Here is a 24,947-nt window from a genome sequence, read left to right as displayed (position 1 = left end):
AGCGGAGTAAAACATAACTTTAATTTAGTTTTTTTTAGTCTTTTTTCTTACATAAACTATATTATATACTATTGCTTCTAAAGACTTGAAATATTGTGCATGACTACTTTTTTTGTAGCTTTACAGTTCACGCTATGCCTTCATTCTAAGCAAAAGAAGTACCATGATTTATTTCCCCCCAAAATAACTTATTCTGTGTTTCGTGGATTAAAAAAAAAAAGTCATACAGAGGTTGGAACAAAATGAGGGTGAATAAATGATGGCAAAATACATTTTTTGAGGTGAACCATCCCTTTAATATCCCTTTTGTTTTCAAACAGGGTTGTTTATTCATTGGGAAAGTCTGAAACTTAATGCCCTAGAATAGCTGTGACTTATTGAGTGCACAGGACAGCAGACTATCAACTGACCGCAGAGCATAATGACCGCTTGACAGGGGCTACAGTTCTTCAATGGACGCTCTGGCTGGTTAATATAACAGCGTTTAACTCCGTCTCTGTAAATCTCTCCGGCTGCTACTGCGTGACCTGCGAAGGAAGGGAGGGCAGGTCTCCGCTTAAATGACAAACAATTAACGCGACTGAACATCATCTAATTTCCCAAGATTATCCACACGTGCACACACAGCAAATCGGCGTGATTGATGGATTTCATGGTTCTCAAGTGATGTAACATGGTTGAATTTGTAAGCCTGCCTCAGCTGTGTGCAAGCGACGTTTGGCTCTGTTGTGACGTATTTAATTGAATTATAATAGATGCTTTCCTGAATGGGGTCGGTGTGAGAAAAGGCCTGTAATTTTCACATTTAAACACAGTGATTCAGTGATAAATAGCTAGGTGTCTTCTCACTCTGCTAGGTCAACAGCTTGTTATGACAGGTTTGAAAAAGAATTTCTCCTGAAAAGCTGCAGAATAATTTCTACAAATGCCATTATGGCAGTCAAACCTGTGCCACATGATATTCATACAAATTTTCCAGATACACTTCCTGTATTTATTTGATCCATATTCTGCTCTTTATCATTCTCTCAGTTTGAAGGGGTATTTTTGATGTTATTTTATTATTATTTATATACTATTATAGAACTAATACTGTTTTGATTTAGCTTTTATTTTTATATTTTCAGTTTTAATTTTAGTTTAAGTATTAGTAATTTTAGTTTGTTTTAATTTATATTTAATATTATATTTTATATTTATTTAATTTATTTCAGCTTTATTTCAATTACTTTAAATTAACAATTTTTAATAGTTTTGGTTTTAATTAACAACACTTGGAGTACTGCATCCAAAAATGAATAAACTCGTTCCAAACCTGTATGATTTTAATGCTGCTTTTTGGACAAAAAAGTACTATAAAAGTAGTTCAAAAGTAGTTCAGATAGCTTCAGAAGGCTTGTATTATACTACACAAGTGGTATGGAAAATTTTTGTCATTTTTTGCCATTTTTGCATCTTGGCCGCCTCTCAAGACTTTTTTATATGATTTAGATGATTATTTAGAGCTGCACAATTCTGGATAAATTGAGAATCATGATTTTTTTTGTTTCAAATAGAGATCACGATTCTCCTACAATTCTGTACAGATAACTAAAAATAATAACGTGATTTTCTATAGGTTCTGACAAAATATTAATTACTGCAGTCTAATTAAAAATGTTTAATTAATAAGAATGAATTTTTTTTTAAATCTGTTGAATGAATTATTCAATGACTCCACTTGTTTCATTACTGGATGAATCAGTGTCATCTCTTGAATGAACAATTCAATGATAAATACATTTTTAACAGTCACTTGTCGCCACCTAGTGGTGTAACAATGTAATCGATACAGTCGTCAAGCGGCAAGTTACTCTATTTTGATCGCTACGGTAGACATCACTGTTTTTATGCGAAATATAAGCTTTTATCTCAGTATTTCTGTGATTCTTTAAATATTTGTAACAGAAATAATGAGACTGTGTGGTTGAAAAGACCTGTTTAATACCTAAACATGACAACTGCTCTGTCTGGATCAGCGGCAGCGTGAGCACAGATTTGAATGTTCCGGTATGATTTTGTTTAATGGAAGCTCATGAACATTAAGTGGGTGAGTAAATGTTTTTTGTGTGAACTATTCTGTCAAAATCTGTATGTTTGGTTATACATGTTTGTTTCCACGGTTTGTTCTATGTGCATTTGAAAGTGTTTGTACGCAGGCAGGTGTTGAGGTTAAAGTCTTTGCTACAGATTCACGTTAACCCTGAAGCATTGATTTTCTGTCCTCTGAATCATTAATCTCAAAATGGATTGTTACCCCAGGACAGAGAATGAAAAGAAGCAGAACGAAAGTGAGGAAATATGGGGTTTTGTCTGAGGTTCAGAATAGCATACTACCATACTATTGCTGCAGTTTGCTGTGCACAGTATGCACATTTTGTATGCATTTTTTATGCACACTGTATGCATTGAATAACGAATGACCTACTACATTTGTCCTTCCATTTCCAATATTGATAACTGTTAATACAGAACAGTATGCATTGTTAAATGTTTCAAACTGTAGTATACTACATTCTCATCACATGAAAGGACTACATTGCATATGATGTTCAGTGCTCACCCATAAATACACCAGATTATTTCACTTTTTTATTTTATGCCTCAAATTTTGGCAGTTTGATCAAATAATGAGCTAGAGAAAGAGACGAAATAGAGTCAGTAGCCAAAGTTGCGAATTTAACTTATGCGCAAAATTAGAATATTGCATTTAACATTTGCAAATGAAGCACCATTTCCGTCCTATGCGTCCAAAATCGTCACTTCCTGAGAAATTGGCGCAAAAAATGGAAGTTGCTGCAATCCCTGAAGCCACTGTGGCTCTTTTTTCATACATCATAAATGACTTGCAAATCAGAGCGCGCAGACGAAACATGGGGGTGGGTAAAATCCGTTTCAGGGGGGTAAAATCCGCATTTTTGACAGCGTTCCCCTGGTAAAATTCTCTTTCCAGGTGCTAAATATCATGTTATTTGGGGTCGCTTCAACCCGCAGACATGAAAAACAACCTGCGGCAACAGTGTTAAAGTAGCTCAATTTGGCAACACTGGGGAGGGAATTAAACCACATCATCCTGATGACAGATTTTAGCTCAGGCACAGGGTTGCCAGATTTTCACAACAAAACCCGTCCAGTTGCTACTCAAAACTAGCCCAAAACTAGTTCCGGGGGTAAAAGCTGTGTTTTTGGCGGGGTTCCCCATGTAAAATTCGCATTCCAGGGGCTAAATATCATGTTATTTGGGGTAGCTTCAACCCACGGACATAAAAAAACAACCCACGGCAACAGTGTTAAAGTAGCCCAGTTCCGCAATAAAAACCCAGACTTGGCAACACTGGTTAGGGAATTAAACCAATTCATTCTGGTGACAGACTTTGGCTCAGGTACAGGGTTGCCAGGTTTTCACGACAAAACCCGCCCAACTGCTACTCAAAACTAGTCCAAAACTAGCCCATTCGCGTTTCGGGGGGGTAAAATGTGCATATTTGGCAGGGTTCCCCTGGTAAAATTTGCATTCCAGGTGCTAAATATCATGTTATTTGGGGTCGCTTCAACCTGTGGACGTGAAAAACAACCTGCGGCAACAGTGTTAAAGTAGCCCAATTCCCGCGGACTTGGCAACACTGCTCACTCATTTCAGAATAACCAAACCAACGTTTGAGATGCTGTGCGATGCGGTTAGTCCAGTTATCCAATCACGTCCTCTGCTAAGGCAGTCACGTGAGTTTTTGTTGCGCATCAAGGGATTTATTCGGTAAATGTGTTTCCATTGTAATTTATGCGAATGTCTTCTTATCGGATAAAAAATAATGCACAAGATTTTCCTGTGCATTTTTAGAATTTATGCTCATCTTCGCATTTCCATCCAGCATCTATGCCATCCGATATCCTAAAATTTGCATAAAAATAGGTGGATTTAAACATAGCTAATGATATCGCTTTGGGTTCAAGTATAAAGTCAAGTTAAATGCAGTTTGCATACTTCACATTTTGCAAATGGTGTAGATCCTCTGGTAACTTCATACATACAGAATTCACACTGCGAACAATGTGCATACTGCAAAAATAGTATGAAAGTATGCCAATTAGAAAACATCCGTGTTCCGTTTATGCTGGGAAGACTAAATATTTCATCTCCGCTGGTTTAAGGGGGATGTCATTGACACACATACATGGCCTTGGGTCTGACATAGAGACAGAAAAGGAGAACAAGAATGGGAAGGCGAAAGAAAGAGCAAGAGGAAGGGGGAGGTGGGGTGTAATTGAGGGTTGTTGGTGTGTTATCAGTGGTCAGCGACAGTCCTGTTAACATCCCAGAACATTCGCCGTCCGGCTCTCACCGGAAAAGTGCCTCTTTTTATTGCTTTGACAATAATGATTCCTGTCTGTTGTGCGCCCATGAGTATGTGTTGTACGTGTGCGAGTGTGTAGTCGCACCAGCCAGGAGCTATTTTTTGCAGCCATTAAATTCTGAAAGGCAAAAATAGCCGGAGTGTGCCAAAATGGAGGGAAGCCCAGGAGAATATGAAGGAACGGATGGATTTACAGCAGGAGAGAGAGGGGAAAAAAATGGAAGATGGGGAAGTGGAGGGGGGTGGAAGAGTATTAAAACCACTTTAGATACGAGGAGAAGGAAAGGAAGTGGAGAACGAGAGATCATAATGCCATATGACGAGGATAGAATTTAAAGGAATAGTTCACCTGTAAATGAAAATACTGTCGCCGTTTACTCACTTTCATGTCGTTTCTGTGGAAAATAAAAGGATATTTCAAAGAATGTACGCCTTTGGAATGTAAAAAATTTGTCCCAAAATTAATGTAATAAATAAAGTATTTAATTAATCAAAAAATAACATTAAAAATTATTTAAGCATAATTTACAATATGAAAAATGGATATGAATTTTTTGAGATTTGCTAAAGATGACATTTATGATGACAGATGTGTGTATAATATATATAAAATATTATGGAGAAACATTGAACATTTAATTGTGCATAAGTTGTAAAATGTGCAAAATTTGCAATATGTATGTATTTATATATATATATATATGTATTGGTTTATAACTATTTGCGTTTATAAACCTGCAAATTTTCATGTGAACTGTTCCTTTAAGATCAGGAGGGACAGACGAAAGCTTTCAAAAGCTGTTTAAGAGGAGTTTAATAGCAGGATATTAGAGAAAGGTCCAGGCTCAGAGATGAGGGGGATTTGTAAGAAGAGAGAAAAATGAAGAATGTAAGAAAGAGGAGAGGAGATAGAGGCTGAGCAGTGACCCAGAAAGCAGCAGCTCAGTGCTGACACCTCACACACACTGCACTCTCAAATAGAAACAATTAGTCCAGATCTCTCTAACGGGCCTCAATTAAGGCTGAGGAGAGAGAGAGAGGAGGATGAAAACACCAGTGAAAGAGGGAGATGGTGAGACAGGTGCAGTGAGAGGATGTAAACGATGTGTTGAGTGAGGAGGACAGTAAATCGATGTGTGTGTGTGAGAGAATGTGAGTTTGAGTGTTTATGGGTCTGTTTACACCAAGAGTAGCTCTAAATGTGACGGGAATGACTGGAGAATTTGTATTTCAGAAAAATTTTCACACAGAGCGTGACATTTTCTTTGATTCGAATACTTGAATTTGCATTCTTGTGCTTTAATGCAAAGTATAACCAACTTTACATTAAATATCAATAATTAACGCAAACTTGTGATAATGATTTTTCTTTGTTTAACCCTTTTGTGTGTTCGCGTGTCAGTCAAAAATGACAGAATTTTTTTATTTCAATGAATTGATTTTACTATATTTTAGTTCGATAATGTTTTTTAATTAATATTTTGTATTTTTTGTGGATTTGATGGTACCAAATGATATTTATGCAGTAGTTATAATCCATTTATTCACTTTTTGAGCATAGACCTGAAAATTAAATTTCGTTAAAAAAAAAAAAAAACGCGTCCACATGAAAACGCAAAAACATGCTATGAAGCGCTGTCAAGAGTATGCCAAACCAACAGGTGGCAATATAACCCTAACCGTAAAGCCATGCTGGCCAATCAGAAGCCTGGAAAAAAGGTTATTACTAGTTCCCGTTCTGACGTCACAAGCCAAAATCTCTGGTTTCACCATCTACACGACAACACTGCAACCGGAGTTTATAAAAATCTTCACCCTGGCAGGAGTTTTTAAAAAGTTCGGTTTCAGTGACCGGATACTGTGTTTGCGTGTGGACAAAAGGCTGCGGTTTTTGAAAATACCTGTGTTCGTGTGGACAGGGCCTTAGTTTCTTTTAAAGACGCCACTTGGCAGATTATTGCTGACGTGAAAAAAATGTAAAAAAGTGAACATAAATTTTTTTTACATTTTATTGTTGTGAAATTTTTTTCAGTTTATTTCAAAATTTATATATTTTCCAAAACATGTTTTACTCTAAATCTGTGAGAAAATCAAAGCCATAAATCTAAACAAGTTGTGTTTCAAATTTGAGGTTGATATCTCAAAAAATGAGCTTTCAGTAAGATTTAGTTTGGGTGCAGTACCAAACGCTTCCACTAGATGAAATTCGCTTCACATTCGTTTCCAATGCGCTCATATTTCAATACAAGTGTGACAATTTTTTTCAGGACCATTTAACCTTTTCAAATCATGTCAATGATTTGTGTGTGTGTGTGTGTGTGTGTGTGTGTGTGTGTGTTCACATAGCAAGTGCCAAAACTTTTACCAAGTTTCGTACCATTCTGATTTTTCAAAAATGACCCACCAGAGGGTTAATGTGAAATACAACCCATCTGATTTTACTTGTTTTACTTGTTTCGTCTGACAGTAACATCTCTTGTTGTAACACAAAACACAACTAATCTATCAATCACTCATTTCAATGTTAAAAAAACACCTGTAAGACGCGCTGTTTTGTATCGATACTGAAAAGTAGGGAAGAAAAGGCGATCGCAGCTTCCATTTCATGCCGACTTTATTTAACTCTACTTGTATTGATAAGCGCAGTTTGCCATTGAGATACAACCAAAGTTAACATCCAAATAAGTGCATATTCATGAATCAGCTGCTGTAAAACAGAACATGTGCAGTATCTGTGCAGTGCAGACTGAGGAACGGGGCTGATACGCTCAACTCAACTCAACACTAATAAAATCTGCTGCCTAATAACAGTTTCTTGTTCTTGTCTGTTTCCCCTCGCTCTCGACTCTTCCTCTCTGCACTTTACTGCTCTCTCTTTCTGCTCTCTCTTTGTTTTGTGTGTTATTTTCTTGGTGAAGGGAAGGAAAAATGGTGGTTCTCTCTCTCGCGATCGGATTGGCTGAGCAGGACGACTTTGCCAATCTGCCAGACCTACAGGAAGTACCGCCCAGTCAAGAAACCCCCCCTGACAAGAGGTATCTGTCCGAATGTGTGCGCATGTGTGTGTGTGTGGAGAGATGTATTATATGTTTGACCAACCCACAGCAAGCGGTAGAGCACCTGCCAGAGAGCACGGCATTGTGGGTAATACCCAACATAGCGTGTATTTGCCACAGGCTCTGGGGCAGCAGATACAGACACAGCGGTGCGCTGCGCTCTTGTATACTCTCTCTTTCAAGTCATAATGAGATCCAGTCGTTCCTCTCAAGCTCTGTTCCAAAACGCCGTCATGCTATCAACTGCCAACATGAGCGGCCAAATCTCATAAGTGACTTATTTGTAGTGCACTTCATAGGCAGCAACTTCACATGGCAGGTGAATTAGACATGAGAACCGGCTGCAGTAAAGTTTGGCATTAGCATGTTGTTAATCGAATGCTATGATACTCGAAAAACAGAAAATACAAAGCGCAGATTTTTGGGTAAAACATTTTTTTCAGTAGTAGTAAGTGGCGCACAGGAGGTGTGATTCTCATTTCATTACAATAGTTTTATGTTAGCATGTTGCTAAATAATGATAATCATGAGAACTACCGGAGAAACGGCTCTTTGAGTTGATTTTATTATAGCATGACGTTAGCAGTTGCAGTATCAGTGCTAAACGGCACTATTTACAAGAATTGCTGGAATTATGCTACTTTCAATTGAACTGTACAGACAAGTTGTGATTAAAATAGAGCATTTTTAACTATTTACGTTCCAATAGTTGGATTCTAGCATTTGGCTAAATAGCGATGCTCATAAGAACTACAGGAGAAACATCACTTTCAGTGGATATCATTATAGCATGACGTTACCATGTTGTCATGTTTACATTGCGAAACTCTAATGTACTTTGTGATAACATACGAATGAAATTAAAAAAATCTAATTACATTTTAGTAATTTAACAATTCTTTTCAGTATCGATGCTAAACGCCCTATTTGCAAGAATTATACAACTTTCAGTTGATTCTGGAAGAGTTTGATGATAGCATGCTACTAAGCTAACAGCGCTAAGCTAACAATTCTGAATAAAATAGTGTATTTTTAACTGTTTATTTTAACAGTTTGATGTTAGCATATGGCTATAGCGATGCTCATGAGAACTACAGTAGAAACATCTTTCAGTGGATTTCATTATAGCATGACGTTAGAATGTAGTCATGTTTACCTTGCGATACTCTAATGTACGATAACTTTACGATAACTTACGAATGAATAAATTACATTGTAGTATTTTAACAATTCTTTTTCAGTATTGATGCTAAACGCACTATTTACGAGAACTGCAAGAATGACGCAACTTTCAGTTGATTCTGGAAGAGTTTGATGATAGCATGCTACTAAGCTAACAGCGCTAAGCTAACAGTTCTGAATAAAATAGTGTATTTTTAACTGTTTATATTTTAACAGTTTGATGTTAGCATATGGCTATAGCGATGCTCATGAGAACTACAGTAGAAACATCTTTCAGTGGATTTCATTATAGCATTACGTTAGAATGTTGTCATGTTTACCTTGCGATACTCTAATGTACGATAACTTACGAATTAATAAATTACATTGTAGTAGTTTAACAATTCTTTTTCCGTATCGATGCTAAACGCACTATTTACGAGAACTGCAAGAATGACGTTACTTTCAGTTGATTCTGGAAGAGTTTGATGATAGCATGCTACTAAGCTAACAGCGCTAAGCTAACAGTTCTGAATAAAATAGTGTATTTTTAACTGTTTATATTTTAACAGTTTGATGTTAGCATGTGGCTATAGCGATGCTCATGAGAGCTACAGGAGAAACTTCACTTTCAGTCTATTTCATTATAGCATGACGTTAGCATTTTGTCATGTTTACATTGCGATACTCTAACATAAGATAATATTGCGATACTGTACGAATGAATAAAATAGACAATTTTTAATTACATTGTAGTATTTTATCAAGTCTTTTCAGTATTGACGCTAAATGCACTATTTACGAGGACTGCAAGAATGATGCAACTTTCAGTTGATTCTGGAAGAGTTTGATGATAGCATGCTACTAAGCTAATTGCTACTAATTGCGATATTGCTATAAAAATATGTCGCATGTACAAATAATACAATTAAAACAGCCCATCTTTAATTTGATTGAACTATTTATCGATACTTTTTCAGTATTGATGCATAACATGGTACTAAACTAACAACATATTATTTAAATTAGCATAAATATACATAGTACAGGCAAATTTTGTGTAAAAGTGTGTTTTTGATTATTATTATAAATCATTTTTAATAAGTAATCACATATGGTCACAATCCACCATATTCTTTCTTAGCTTGTCACATGGCCTTCTCTGCAAAAGATGCAATGCTTTGTTTGAATTTTGTCAAAACAAGGTTTCTAAAATCTGCGTTATTTTTCACCTGTACCTTGTGGAACAGGAAACACGCCGGATGAATGCTGTCTAGGTAGGCGTCTCGCTAGGTTTTGGAAGAGAGCTTCAGAATGGCTGATACAAAGTAAATTAACAAGCTGTATGTTCGGCTGTATGCCGCTAATAAGTAATGAGCTCATTAATCATGCTAATGTGACTCACCTGAGGCTAACGGGGTGTTTGAAAGCCATTGGTGGCTGTGTGGGCCAGGGCTCAGCCAATGAGGTGTGAGATACTCTGACTTACTTCACGCTGAGACATGAACTGTTGCGATCTTTACCGCACATCTTGTGTTTGCCTTGTTTATTTCTGTTTTTGGCATTTTTATCCCTGTTTGTTCTTCTTTCATCCTCTGACTTTAGCGTCAGATCCTTTTATCCCTGCTCTCCTTGAACACATCTCCCAAGTTCACTCTTTTCCTCTTGTCTTTTATGCTTTTATGTTGTATATTTGTTCTCTCTCACTAGGTGTCTCATTAGCTTTACTTTTCCCGCTCTGGCTGTGTTCGGAATGGAAACTACTGTGCAGTATGCAGTATACACATATAGTATATGCAATATTTTTTATAAAGTTTAACATTAAAAAATTATATATACAATTATATATATAATATTAAAAATTAAATTTTTTATATATATATATATATATTTAAATAGTATATTTTATGTATTTTTATTTGTTATATATATATAACTTTGTATATATGTTAAATATAACATTTTATTAACTTTAAATGTAATGTAATTAATACATTTATTTTTTTATTTAAAATATTTTATTGTATTTTAATGGGAAAAGGTATACACACACACACATATATATGTTTATGTGTATATATACAGTATATATATATATGTATATATATATATATATATATATATACAGTATATATATATATATATATATATATATATATAATTTGTTTATTTGTGCATTATGATTGTAAATGAAAGATTATGTGCATTGCATTGTGGGGATATTGTATTCTGCACATTTTGGCAAATTACTACGTAGGTTTGCATTAGTAAAATTCACAGTATGCATATTGCCGAAATAAGATGAGTAGTATGGTATTTTGAACACAGCCAGCGTGTTGGTTTTCTCGTGTGTGTGTTAAGAGAATTGCTCTGCAAGGGGTTTTTATTATTTAGATTAATGCCTGTCACTTACATAAACATTCATTTATTTAAAAAAAATAAAACATTCCTCTATAGACACACAAGCACACACTCTGCCTACACCTCTCGAGGGAAATCCTCTCTGGCTAACCAGCGATCATCGGTGAATGTTTTTGCGCTGGATAATGGCAGTGAGTCAGAGGCTGAATTAGTTTTTGATCATTTGGAGGGCCGACGAGTGATCGCAGCTAAATTAGAGAACGCAGACGTGAGTGTCTCTCTCTCTGTCTCACAAACAGCCGCTGTATGGTATTAGGTTTATGATTTACTGTGTTTGGTGGCGTGCCAGTGAGAGGGAGAGTATTGACGCCATTGGTCGAGGCTAATTTACAGGCCTCTGACTGAAGTGGCGTAACTCTCCTGAGATTGGAGCTGACACACACTCGGATGCCTCTTTAAACACGAAGGAAAACATTAGGGGTCGCCCTGATCACCATTAATATTATACAGACTAATGCAAGACTTCATTATGATGGAAACACCTGTAGTTCCTGTGCTGCTAGCGCCTCCTCTGTCGAAGTGAAGTATTGTTGCTCTCGATTTGAAAAAGTACAGTACACCACAGTGTTGTTCAGTTTTAGGATTATGAGCAATTTATTACAAAGACATAAAAAATAAGAAACTATATATATTTTTAATAAAGTTTTGAATATAAACAGGATAAACTAAATGCTGGATTTTCAAAAGTATGTGAAGTTCGAAATAAACTTGCACAACGTTCTTGAATGAATAATTTATTAGAAGCACGCCGGTCTGTTATTGTAGGGACATCGACTTTAAATTTTCACGCCCCTGAACATGACACAGAACAAAACGAACTGTGATTGGTTGCGTTACATGTCAGTCAAACATCCTCTTGGGTGGTCCTTGGCCAATGAAAGCTGCGATAGAGTCCAGGCCTTCTGCCATCAGTCTGAAGGTCTGGCTACACGAGATTTAGGCTCTGTTGTGCAATGAATCCTCCGCCATGGTCTTGTTAGTCATCTCGCCACTTACTCTCGTCACGTGATCAGCGAACGGTTTGAACTGGAGGGTCTACATTGGTATGAGAGTGAGGTTTAGGGGGGTGAGTTTAACAGACATAGGCCGGTAAGAGCTGTGCATGTAAACCTCACCTCCCCCCCGATCTCAAGAGGCGCTCTAGCGACTGACGCTAGTTACTACGGTCTTTAGCCTCCTTGTTAGAGCACCCGACTCTCATGCCGGCAAGCCGGGGTTCGAGTCCCGCTTAGAGCGGGCGGTTCGAACAGGAGAGGTTACATTGGTGCCGTGACCCGGATGGGAGTGAGGTTTAGGGGGCTGAATGTAACGGACATAGGCCGGTGAGAGCTGTGCATGTAAACCTCACCTCTCTGATCTAAAGAGGCGCTCTATTGACTGACCCTAGAGAATGCGGTCTTTAGCCTCCTTGTTAGAGCGCCCGACTCCCATGCCGGCAGACCCGGGTTCGAGTGCCGCTTAGAGCGGGCGGTTCGAACAAGAGGGGTTACATTGGTGCCATGACCCGGATGGGAGTGAGGTTTAGGGGGGTGAATGTAACGGACATAGGCCGGTAAGAGCTGTGCGTGTAAACCTCACCCTTATGATCTAAAGAGGCGCTCTATTGACTGACCCTAGAGACTACGGTCTTTAGCCTCCTTGTTAGGGCGCCCAACTCCCATGCCAATGGACCCGGGTTCGAGTCCTGCTTAGAGTGGGCGGTTCAAACAGGAGGGGTTACACCAGTTAAATAATACTTTATTATATAATGCTCATTTTCATTAATAGCTTCTGTATAGCTAACTAGTTGTTTAAAAGAGTAGCTTAACAGTAGTGTAACTACTCTAGTAGCTTGACAAAGTAACGTTACCAACACTGCTATACAGTTCAATACCGTTTGGTGAACTTTCTCTTGAATTTTCACTTGACTCGTTCACTGTTTTTCAGAGGTTCTGGGTGATTTATTTGGTCTTTCTCTCTCTTTTTCGACTCAAACACATTTTTCTTTTCTCTCGTTCCCTGGTTAATTAGGGCTGGAGTAAAACTCAGGGCTCGCCAAACACACACACATGCAATTAACTCAGCCAGGAAGAGCTAGCAGACTAATAAGGAGAAAGCAGAGTGAAAGAGAGAGATTGTGTCTGAATGGCCAAGCCTTCTAGCTGTTGGCACATTCCTCTGGCCCATTTGCCGCTGCTCTGAAGGCTTGTGATTACCCAGAATGCCCAGTGAATGAGAGTCGAACAGGAAGCGCTCAGCACTGGAGAACCAACATCTCTGAGCTTGAATTCTAAAGCAGTGGCAGATATAATGTGGGAAGCAAATGATCTCAAAGACGGAGATAATGTACGCACACACAAACACACACACACACACACACACACACATGAAGTGCTTTGAAGTGCTATCTGATGGTTATATCTCTATGAAGTGCTTAAATCAGCATGAGCAAGATTACAGCTACTGGAACACTGAGACGCTGTAATGAATATGTGAGTGAATCTTATGATGCCCGGGTCATAATTCACCCCAACATCAAAACAACAAAAATAAGAAATCATTATGCCTGTGAATTTAATGCATTGAGTAAAATTAATAAAATGTGTATCTTTTAAAAGTTGAACTTTTTGTCTGTTCAATTATTTTCTTGTCTGCTACAATAATGTCTTAGAATTATCTATTTTTGGTGTCTTTTCACAGAATATATATGCAATTTATTATTAATTAATAATTACATTTTTAAACCAATTGTCAGTCCTAGAAACTATATCTTGCATAAGGAAAATGAAGCATATTTTTAAGACTGTTTATATAAATATTTTTTAAGTATTTATATGAGCATGAAAATATTAAATAATAATAATAAAAATAATATAGTAGCGATTATGATTATTAATATTTTTAAATAAGCATAAATTAAATATAATAAATATATTTTATGATACTATTATTTATATTACTTTTAAATGAATATAAATTAAATTCAGTTCAAAAAACTAGCATCACACATACACGCACACACACACACACTCACACACACGTGTGTGTGTATATATATATATATATATATATATATATACATATACTTACAATTTGTTTATTTGTTAATTTATTCACTTGAACATACATTATATACAAATACTCTTATCTTATATTGTTACAATTGGATTTGCAAATAGTAATTAAATGAATATTATTTATTTAATATAGTAGTTATGATTTTGAATATTTTGTACATTGCAATATGTTACTGAGAAATGGGGTTAACATGCTTAATATTCATGAATATAATATTACAATGCAGAAACTACTAATAGTCTTAAAATAGACTTTATTTTCCTCATGCACACTATAATTTCTTATTTATTTCAGTAGATTGTGGGCTGAGGTGTGACCCGGACGTGTTCCTGACAGGTTTCGTGACATTCACTCATGTGCCGTGTGCAGCGAGAGACAGAGATTCATATCACGTCCCCTTTGTCACGTAAAATCACGTCTCACATGCTAAAACACACACAGCTTTTCTCTGCCATTTTGCTGTTGATTCAAGCGTGCGGCACCTTTATAGGGAGGCTTTGCTGTGGATTGAGACTGAAGCTCCCACTGTGATCATGGCATTTAGATTGAATGGATTTAAAAGCACACACACACAGAGTATAAATGCTGTGAGACTCTGGAGTGTGTTGTGTCAGAGAGAGGATCTTTCTGATGTAAACCCAGCCGTAGGCTCTCTCAGACTCTTTATACACTGTTAGTTTGAGTCCATGAATGAAACTCATTCACATAGTGTGTTGTTCTACTGTATACGCTTGTGACATTTACACTATTCAGAACGGAATAATGCCTAATGCCCTCCTGGAAGAAAAAACTGCATATATATATATATAATTTGCACATTATATATAGGCCTACAGTAGTAAAAAGGGGTTTATTTTTTTATGTTTTTGAAAGGCGTCACCAAAGCTGCATTTGTTTGATCAAAAATACAGTAAAATTGTGAAATATTATTACAATTTAAAATAACTGTTTTCTATTGTAATATATTGTAAAATGCAATTTATTCTTGTTATCAAAGCTGAATTTTCAGCATCATTACTCTAGTCTTCAGTGTCACATGATCCTTCAGAAATCATTCTAATATGATGATTTGATGCTCAAGAAACGTCTGATTATTATCAATATTGAAATTTATGGAAGCTTGTTTCCGCCATGAAATAAACAATAAAAAAGGTAATTGTGAGTTTTTATCTCACAATTCTGACTTTTTTCTCTCACAATTGCGAGTTATAAAGTCAGAATTACGAGTTAAGTGAGAATTACAAGTTACAAAGTCAGAATTACGAGTTATAAAGTCAGAATTGCGAGTTTTAAAGTCAGAATTGCGAGATATAAAGTCAGAATTGCGAGTTTTAAAGTCAGAATTGCGAGTTTTAAAGTCAGAATTGCGAGTTATAAAGTCAGAATTGCGAGTTTTAAAGTCAGAATTGCAAGTTTTAAAGTCAGAATTGCGAGTTATAAAGTCAGAATTGCAAGTTTTAAAGTCAGAATTGCGAGTTATAAAGTCAGAATTGCGAGTTTTAAAGTCAGAATTGCAAGTTTTAAAGTCAGAATTGCGAGTTATAAAGTCAGAATTGCGAGATATAAAGTCAGAATTGCGAGTTTTAAAGTCAGAATTGCGAGTTATAAAGTCAGAATTGCGAGTTATAAAGTCAGAATTGCGAGTTTTAAAGTCAGAATTGCGAGTTTTAAAGTCAGAGTTGCGAGTTTTAAAGTCAGAATTGCGAGTTATAAAGTCAGAATTGCGAGTTTTAAAGTCATAATTGCGAAATATAAAGTCAGAATTGCGAGTTTTAAAGTCATAATTGCGAAATATAAAGTCAGAATTGCGAGTTTTAAAGTCATAATTGCGAGTTTTAAAGTCAGAATTGCGAGTTTTAAAGTCAGAATTGCGAGTTATAAAGTCAGAGTTGCGAGTTTTAAAGTCAGAATTGCGAAATATAAAGTCAGAATTGCGAAATATAAAGTCAGAATTGCGAGTTTTAAAGTCAGAATTGCGAGATATAAACTCGCAATTGCGAGGAAAAAAAAGTCAAAATTGCAACTTTATGTCTTTCAATTCTGACTTTATAACTTGCAATTGTGAGAAGAATGGTAAGAATTGTGAGATAAAAAGTCACAATTACCTTTTTTATGTTTTTTTTATTAGTGGCGGAAACAAGCTTCCATAGAAAAGTTCTGCTGCTTAATGTCCTAGTAAAATATTTTTCTCAGGATTCTTTGATGAATAGAAACATCAAAATAACAGCATTTATTTGTAATAGAATTATTTTGTAACATTATAAATATCTTTACTGTCTCTTTTGATCAATTTAATGCATCCTTTCTGAATAAAAGTATTAATTTATTAAAAAAAAAAAAAAAAAAAAAGCATTCGAAACACATCCGTACACACATACACTTCTGTGCTTCATGTATTTCGTGTTCTCAGTGGGTGAATCTGGATTATGGTATCAGGAGGAATTAAAACCCCAGTGACAAAAGCTTGTTTCTTTATTAACTGTGTTCAATCTTACACAATCGTGGCCTTAAACACACACACACACACTCAGCGTGTGGGTGGCTTGTGTTTAGACACGTCTAGTGTTATGCAGATAACGGGATGCTGTGGATTGTGGCTGTGAATGCGCATATTGTTGAGGGCATACATTTGCATAAAAATGCATATCGTTTGAATGATTATATAATGTAGTTCTTTATGCAATTCTGTCTGAACCTACACACAACACAGTTTAGAAAAAGCTACTTTCGCAGCAATGAAGAGCGGCTTACTGGTTTAAATTTCTGTGTTATAGCAGCATATATATGATTTGTATAGACATTCTTCCCTGAAGCCTGTTTATAAAGTTAGTAAAAGCTTTTTGGACAAAAAGCAGTTTTTCAAGACCATTTTCCACCCACTCTGATCCTTAGAATAAAACTGGCTGTTTTTGCTACTGTACCTTTAAGACGTCTGTGCAGTGTGCACATGATCTCTGTTGTGATTGGTTGACCTCTTCGTGTGTTAAACCTAATACTTATTATTAATATACAGTATATACACTTTTATCATTTTTACTTTAACTATATTTGCTACATATTATTTTATATGAATATTATATAACAAACGATACATGTATGTATGTATGTATATATATATATATATATATATATATATATATATATATATATATATACATACACACACACACATATATATATATATACATACACACACACACACATATATATATATATATATATATATCAGATTTTATTTATATATTATTTCTAATAATGTAATATTGTAACAAATATTATATATGTAACATATATCTAATGCTTATATATTAAATATATAAATATGTATTATAGCAAATAATATTATATAATATATAACAATGTTTATATTAATGTTTTATTATATATTTATATATAAATGTTTAACTAATAATATTATATATATATATATATTCATTAAATATAATAAAATATTAATATAAAATATAAATGATATATTAATAAAATAATAAAAAAATTCAGACTATATATATAATGTTATTAATATATTATTTATATTAATATTATGTTATATATTGATATATACATTTAAAACTGATAATATTATATATATAATATTCTTATGTAATATAATAAAATATTAATATAAATGATATATTAATAAAATAATAAAAATATTCAGACTATATATAATGTTATTAATATATTATTTATATTAATATTATATTATATATTTATATATACATTTGAACTGATTATATATATATATATATAATCATATATATATAAAATATAATAAAATATTAATATAAGTGATATATTAATAAAATAATAAAAATAATCAGACTATATATATATATAATGTTATTAATATATTATTTATATTAATATTCTATTATTTATTTATTTATAACTAATATATATTAATATATATATATATATATTACTATTTGATTATATTTTATAAGAGTATATATATAATAAAATATTATTAATATAAATGATATATTAATAAAATAATAATTATACTATATATTATAATATATAATATTTTATAATATTTTATAAATATATTAGTTCAAATGTATATATAAATATATAATAGAATATTAATATAAATAATATATTAATAACATTTTATATATATAAACTCAATATTTTCATCAATGTTAATTTTCGATTAATCATTATTTCTGTGTGTTATAGAACCTGAATGCAAAACCTTTCCATATAACCGTTATCTCTAGCATCAGCATGATGTATTATCAGTGGGAGTTCAGTAGGAACAACTACTGGTGACAAATAGCTGTCAGCGTGAGCTCTTGAGACGAGCCCCTGCGTCTGTAGAAGTAGCTGTGGGTCAAACTCCTGGAGAATAATGGAGCTGTCCGTGGTGCTGATGCTGTGTTTGTGTGTGTGTCGGCCTTCTAGCACTCCACTCGAGTGGATAATCTTCTGTAATTAGCTGTAGATAAAGAGAGAGCGCAGTGTGTGTTTAAAAGCAGGTGTATTAATGAGAGGGAGAGACGAAAGAGTGCATGAAGCGAAAGGAACAGGGTTTGTTTGGACGCAGCAAGTTTTAACAGCTGACTTTGCAAAAAAGTCTTGTAGCATTTCATGATTCACATGGCCTGCGGTCTTTCTGTCACGCTCTGTCCCTCTCAACCACCACAATGTTATTGTTAGCCTGATGACTTTCCCAGTATTTGCTAATACATTCTAGGGCGGTTTCTTTCTAGTCCAAGTCTCTAGATAGGGTCCTTCATCAGTGTAAGTTTTTTTTAAAATGTTTTAGTCTAAACATTTAGTAACGTCACACCTCAACAAAACACATAATTTGAGGAATCATTCATGTCTGGAGCACAAACTGAAGTTTAATATGTCCTGTTAGGGCTTTGTTTTCATCACTAACCCAAAGTATGACCAATAATAGTGATGCTTATCAGAGCAAACAACTAGTGGTTGGTGTTAAACAGAGCAGCTTTTTAACTTATGCTCATTTCTTTTAAGTGTCTTTGACTGAGATGATGTGTGTATTGTGTATATATTAATGTGTAGGTGTGAATTAAAGGGATAATCTTTACTTGGAATTCAATTTATATAAAATAACATGCTAATATTTGAGTGTATATAGTATGTTTATGTAAATATATGTGTGTAGTGGGAAGAAGTGTAATATATATATATATATATATATATATATATATATATAATATTAAATTAATTTAATATTAAATTGTTTTAATTTAATTGTTTTATATACATTTTAGTCTTGTTTTTAAGTGTTTATTGTCTGTGTAGTAGAAAAGTGTAATCTTAGATCTTATATATATATATATGTGTGTGTGTGTGTGTATATATGTTTTTTAACTGTAGTTTAATATTGAATTTTTTTAATATAATTACTATATTTAACAATTTTATAATTTAATATTGTTTAATATAGTAATTGTGTTGAAAAATAAGCTTGCATTATGAGATATGTTATCAGTTATATAATTTTTCTTTTTTATATATATTAGTTTTTACTTGATTTTTATTTATTACTCCTTTAAAAGAAAAATAAGACCAAAGAACAGATGAGATTTATATTAGAAGATACATTAAAGTAAAAAAAGAAATTAATATTCTGTCATTAATACAAAGTTATGTCATGAAACTCTAGGTGGCACAGGCTAATAATCAACCTGGTTGCGAACACATCATTCTCTATAGGGCACAGCTGATTGGTTCCTGCTGTATAAGTAGCCAATGAGCTCGCTGCTCAACTTTCAAATAGTTGGTCAGCATTTGCTGTAGCAGTTGCAGCGCGCTTTCAGAAACCCTTTACCTTCCCCAGCTCCACCTGTATAGATCTGCTACAGGTAATTCATGTATGATATATTGTACAGCAGCAGCATGTCTTACCTGCTCACAGCATCGTGTTGCTTATGTATTGGCAGTAGCAAGTCCCGAACTTGCTCTGCAGCAGCAGAAATAACAGCAGCAGCAATAATAGCAGCAGCAGCAATAACAGCAGCAGCAGCAATAATAACAGCAGCAGCAATAATAGCAGCAGCAGCAATAACCAACAGCAGCAATAATAGCAGCAGCAGCAATAATAACAGCAGCTATAACAACAGCAGCAGCAATAATAACAGCAGCAGCAGCAATAATAGCAGCAGCAATAACAGCAGCAGCAATAATAACAGCAGCAGCAGCAATAATAGCAGCAGCAATAACAGCAGCAGCAATAATAACAGCAGCAGCAATAACAGCAGCAGCAGCAATAATAGCAGCAGCAGCAATAACCAACAGCAGCAATAATAGCAGCAGCAGCAATAATAACAGCAGCAATAACAACAGCAGCAGCAATAACCAACAGCAGCAATAATAACAGCAGCAGCAATAATAGCAGCAGCAGCAATAATAACAGCAGCAGCAGCAATAACCAACAGCAGCAATAACAGCAGCAGCAGCAATAATAACAGCAGCAGCAGCAATAATAGCAGCAGCAGCAGCAGCAATAACAATAATCAACAGCAGCAGCAATAACCATCAGCAGCAATAATAACAGCAGCAGCAATAATAACAGCAGCAGCAGCAATAACAATAATCAACAGCAGCAGCAATAACCATCAGCAGCAATAATGACAGCAGCAGCAGCAATAACAGCAGCAGCAGCAATAATAGCAGCAGCAGCAATAACCAACAGCAGCAATAATGACAGCAGCAGCAGCAATAATAACAGCAGCAGCAGCAGCAGTGTAGCAGATCTATTTTGCCAAGGCCAAACATATCAACACTGTCATATCCATTACCATGTCAAACACTCAGAGAGTTTTCATGACAGAATTATTATTTTCTTCTGTGGAAATGCAAAGGAGAAGTTCAAAAGTGCAGCTTGGACATTGTGCTAAACATCTCCTTTTCAGTCCACAGCAGACAGAAAGGATGAGAGGATGATTTTTATTTGTGGCTAAACTATTCCTTTAGGGATTTTTTTATGGGAAACTTGGCCTGTCTTGCCCAGGAGCATCAGATTTTAATTGAGCTGTTCTGCTGTGCTCGAGCACATATTAGATCTGTGTGTGTGTGTGTGTGTATTTATAGTGTGGAGAGCTGCTGTCCAAGAAATTACGACACGCTTTGAATGAAGTGAATGAGCTAACAGCAGTGTGTGTGTGTGTGTACTGGACAGGCTTTGACTTTTGTCTGGAAAGGCCCGTTGCGTCTCACACATGCATGAAGTAATGAGTTACTGTGGACGCGCTCATGCCGCTGTGCATCGTGGGTTGGTTATGTAATCATCTCTAGTACGCTGTGTGGATGTGTGTGCATGCGATGGCATGATGTTGTGTTGTGTGTTTCCGACGGGAATCTGTATAGAGGGGAGCGCGGTCTCCCCCTCCAGCCTGGACACGTCGAGGTGCGTGCGTTGGTTCCCGGGGCAGGTAAACGCAGGATAGTATAACAGGTCACGGTGAACCCCAAAGCGGCCCGCCTCCAGCCCGCCTCTGAATGTGCGTGTGTGTTTGTCGTGTTTGTCAATGCGTGTGTGTTAGCGAGGCGCTCACCTGTACCTGTCATATATCCTTCTCCTCGTCTGCTGTTTGTGCACTATATGGTCTCCCGTTTGCTGCCCCTCCATCCCTCACGCACACACTCTCACCACCCCTCGGTTGCCATGCCAACAGCCCACTTTCGAGGTGAGAGCGCTTGGAAGAGCACATTCCAGATGTCAGGGGGGAATTTGGGCTCTGTGCGCCCCCTACTGGTGACGCCACACACCTGCAGGCTGCCGTCTGCATCTCATCAGCGCTGTTAGATACATTAATAATCATATATACATTACTCATAAATATAAAACATCTACTCCATGTGTGGGAGATGTTTATACACCTCAGTTCAAGAGAAATCATCTGTTTCTCTCTGTCTTATTTCTCCTTGGGCTGTCCTACATCCAGTTTACAAACAGAGCTTTAATCAAATACAGCGGTTTGCCATGTTACAGTGTTTTTACCATGGTAAATGAGTGTCGTTAGGTACAACACAAAGCATTAAACCTCCTTATGTGCAGAAAATAGTCAAGTATGCAGATTTGAGTGTTTGGCAAGTGCATCGCTACCTATTTTATTTCTGTAATTTAATGTATTTTCGAGTGAATCAGGATATATAAGCATCAAAAAATGTAGGGAAATTGTTGGGAAATTAGATTATTTTACTAAATAATTTTTTTAATTCATTATTAATTTAGTTATTATATTAATATTTAATTATTATTATTATTTAATATTAATTATTTGAAGTAATATTTATTTTAAAACTTTTTATTTTTTTATTATATTTAATTTTAGCAACTAAAATAATTATATTAGATTATTGCTTTTATAAAATGGCAACCTCAACATGATATTGATAAATAAACATGATAAATATTTTATTTTAATTATTTATTTATTTATTATATTATATTAATATTTAGTTATAAATATTAAATATTTTTTATAAATATTTTATTTTAATTCATTATTGATTTAGTTATTATATTAATATTGTATTATTATTATTATTTAATATTAAATTATTTAAGTAATATTTATTTTAAAACTTTTTATTTAATTTAATTTTAATAACTAAAATAATCATATTAGCTTATTGCTTTTATAAAATGGCAACCTCAACATGATGCAAGATAAGTGTTCAATACTTTTTGTGAATATTTTATTTTAATTAATTAATTAATTATTAATGTAGTTATTGTATTATATTAATCTTTAATCATTATTATTTTATTATTATTTAATATTATTTAAGTAATATTTATTTTAATATAAATATTTAATATGTATTTATTTTAATATACTTTTTGTGAATATTATATAAAATAAATATTTAATTCAGTAGTTAATTTAATTTGTATATAATTTTAATTGCTTAATTTTCAATTATTTAAAGATAAAAGTTTAACTTAAAATATATATTTTATATTTTTTTTAAATAAAATAATTAGTTTTAGCAACTAAAATACACAAATCTACTTATTGCTTTTATAAAATGGCAACAATATCAACATGATATAAGACAAAATTGTTCAATACTTTTAGAAAATATTAGTAAATATTATATAAAAAATACATATTTTATTTCATTTGTGTACATTTTAATTACTTAACATTCAATTATTTTAAAATATATATTTTTAATTTTAGCAACTATAATAAACATATCTGCTTTTTGCTTTCATAAAACGGCAACAATATCAGCATGACAAAAAACAAAAGTGTTCAATAAGTTTACATTTTTTATTATTAAATATTATATAAAATAAATACTTTTAATGAATTGTTTCATTTATTTGGTATACATTTTAATAACTTAATATTCAATTATTTAAAAATAAAATTAAAATATATATTTTTATAAAATATTTAATTTTAGCAACTAAAATAAACATCTGCATATTGCTTTTGTAAAACAGCAACAATATCTACATGATTTAAGGCAAAAGTGTTCAATACTTTCATGTACAGTATTAATAAAAAATGACACCTAACTATTCTATTTTAATATAGTCCATTAGTTCATTAGGTTGTAGCCATTAAAGGCTCATTAAAATAGAATTTAAATAATGTGCTGTCACAGGTGTGCGCATGTATGTTCTGCTATTTCACAACAACTTTAAAGCGGATCCTGTACTGTTAAAAGATTAATGAAGACGATATTTATGTTGACATGTACGATGACAGCTAAAGTTAAACAGGTTACTGAGCCAAACTTTTGAATAACCTGCAGGCGAGTCACACGTCTACAGTGAATGAATTATTCAGGCCTCAGAGAAGCGTCTACATGTCCTTTATCTGCCCTCGATCGATAGCGAAGGACAGACGGGGAGATACAGAAAGAGAGAGAGAGATAGTCATTGTGTTCTTTCTCTTTTCTCTGTCCTCATTTCACCTGTTCCCGCTCACCGCTGAGATCGCCCCGTTCTCATCCAGGGGTTTAACCAGGGGGCTTCGGAAAAGATCATGTAGACTGTTTTCAACATTGATAATAATCAGAAATGTTTCTTGAGCAGCAAATCAGCATATTAGAATGATTTCTGAAGGATCATGTGACACTGAAAACTGGAGTAATGATGCTGAAAATTCAGCTTTGATCACAGGAATAAATTACATTTTACAATATATTACAATAGAAATCAGTTAAATTGTAATAATATTTCACATTTTTAATGTAGTTTTAATCAAATAAATGTAGCTTTGGTGGTTCTTTTAGAGGTTTTACTTTTTTTACAGTTTTAAAACCTCATCTCGTGACACTGTTTTTGACCACAAGTTGCTGTCCGTAGTCAAAAACTTTTTTTAAAACGAGTCATTTAGGCCACTTTTCATGTGTATATCTATAGTAAAGTGATGAATAATGACTTTTAATATTAAAAAAATATATATTTTCATGGTTTGTTATAACATTTTTTCTTTTGTCAAATCAACTTAGATAATTAATGTAGTTCAGATAACATAATATTTTGAGTTTCTGTTGATTAAACCAATCGCCTTCATTGTATTAACTCAAATTTTTAATTTCAATGAACTCAAAATTTTAAGACAACCAGGTAACCAGTTAAACCAACAATTCTTTTTTACAGTGTAGTAATTTGTATGTTTAATTTGTAATATTTAAAGCACTTGTTTTTTACCTTCTGAAAATATGTGCTTTTATAGTCAAACATTTTGTGTTTGAAACTGCTGTTGAAATGTTTCTTATAAGATATGTTGAATTAAAGAGGTCATGTGATGCTAAATTTATTTTATTCATTGGGTGTATTAGAACAGGTTAACATGCTTTAATGTTCAAAAAACACATTATTTTTCAAATACATTATTGCAGCCCCTCTATTCTC

At 34.1% G+C, this 24,947-nt stretch overlaps 1 protein-coding gene across 5 annotated transcripts in view; it reads left to right on the top strand.

Annotated features, from left to right (window-relative positions):
* The window catches only part of syt7a (synaptotagmin VIIa), a 136,352-nt gene that overhangs the window by 94,587 nt on the left and 16,818 nt on the right, over positions 1 to 24,947 (top strand). For 3 of the 5 annotated variants that reach the window (XM_051883096.1, XM_051883094.1, XM_051883092.1), the window contains one exon: positions 7,310 to 7,426. The exons of the other annotated variants lie outside the window; for them this stretch is intronic. In XM_051883096.1, the coding sequence (XP_051739056.1) occupies positions 7,310 to 7,426 (117 nt within the window). The remainder of the gene's footprint in view (positions 1 to 7,309; positions 7,427 to 24,947) is intronic. 5 annotated transcript variants of the gene reach the window in all.

Source organism: Ctenopharyngodon idella, chromosome 24 (assembly GCF_019924925.1).
Source record: "Ctenopharyngodon idella isolate HZGC_01 chromosome 24, HZGC01, whole genome shotgun sequence".
Taxonomy (NCBI): domain Eukaryota; kingdom Metazoa; phylum Chordata; class Actinopteri; order Cypriniformes; family Xenocyprididae; genus Ctenopharyngodon; species Ctenopharyngodon idella.
This window is presented reverse-complemented; position numbering and strand designations above follow the sequence as displayed.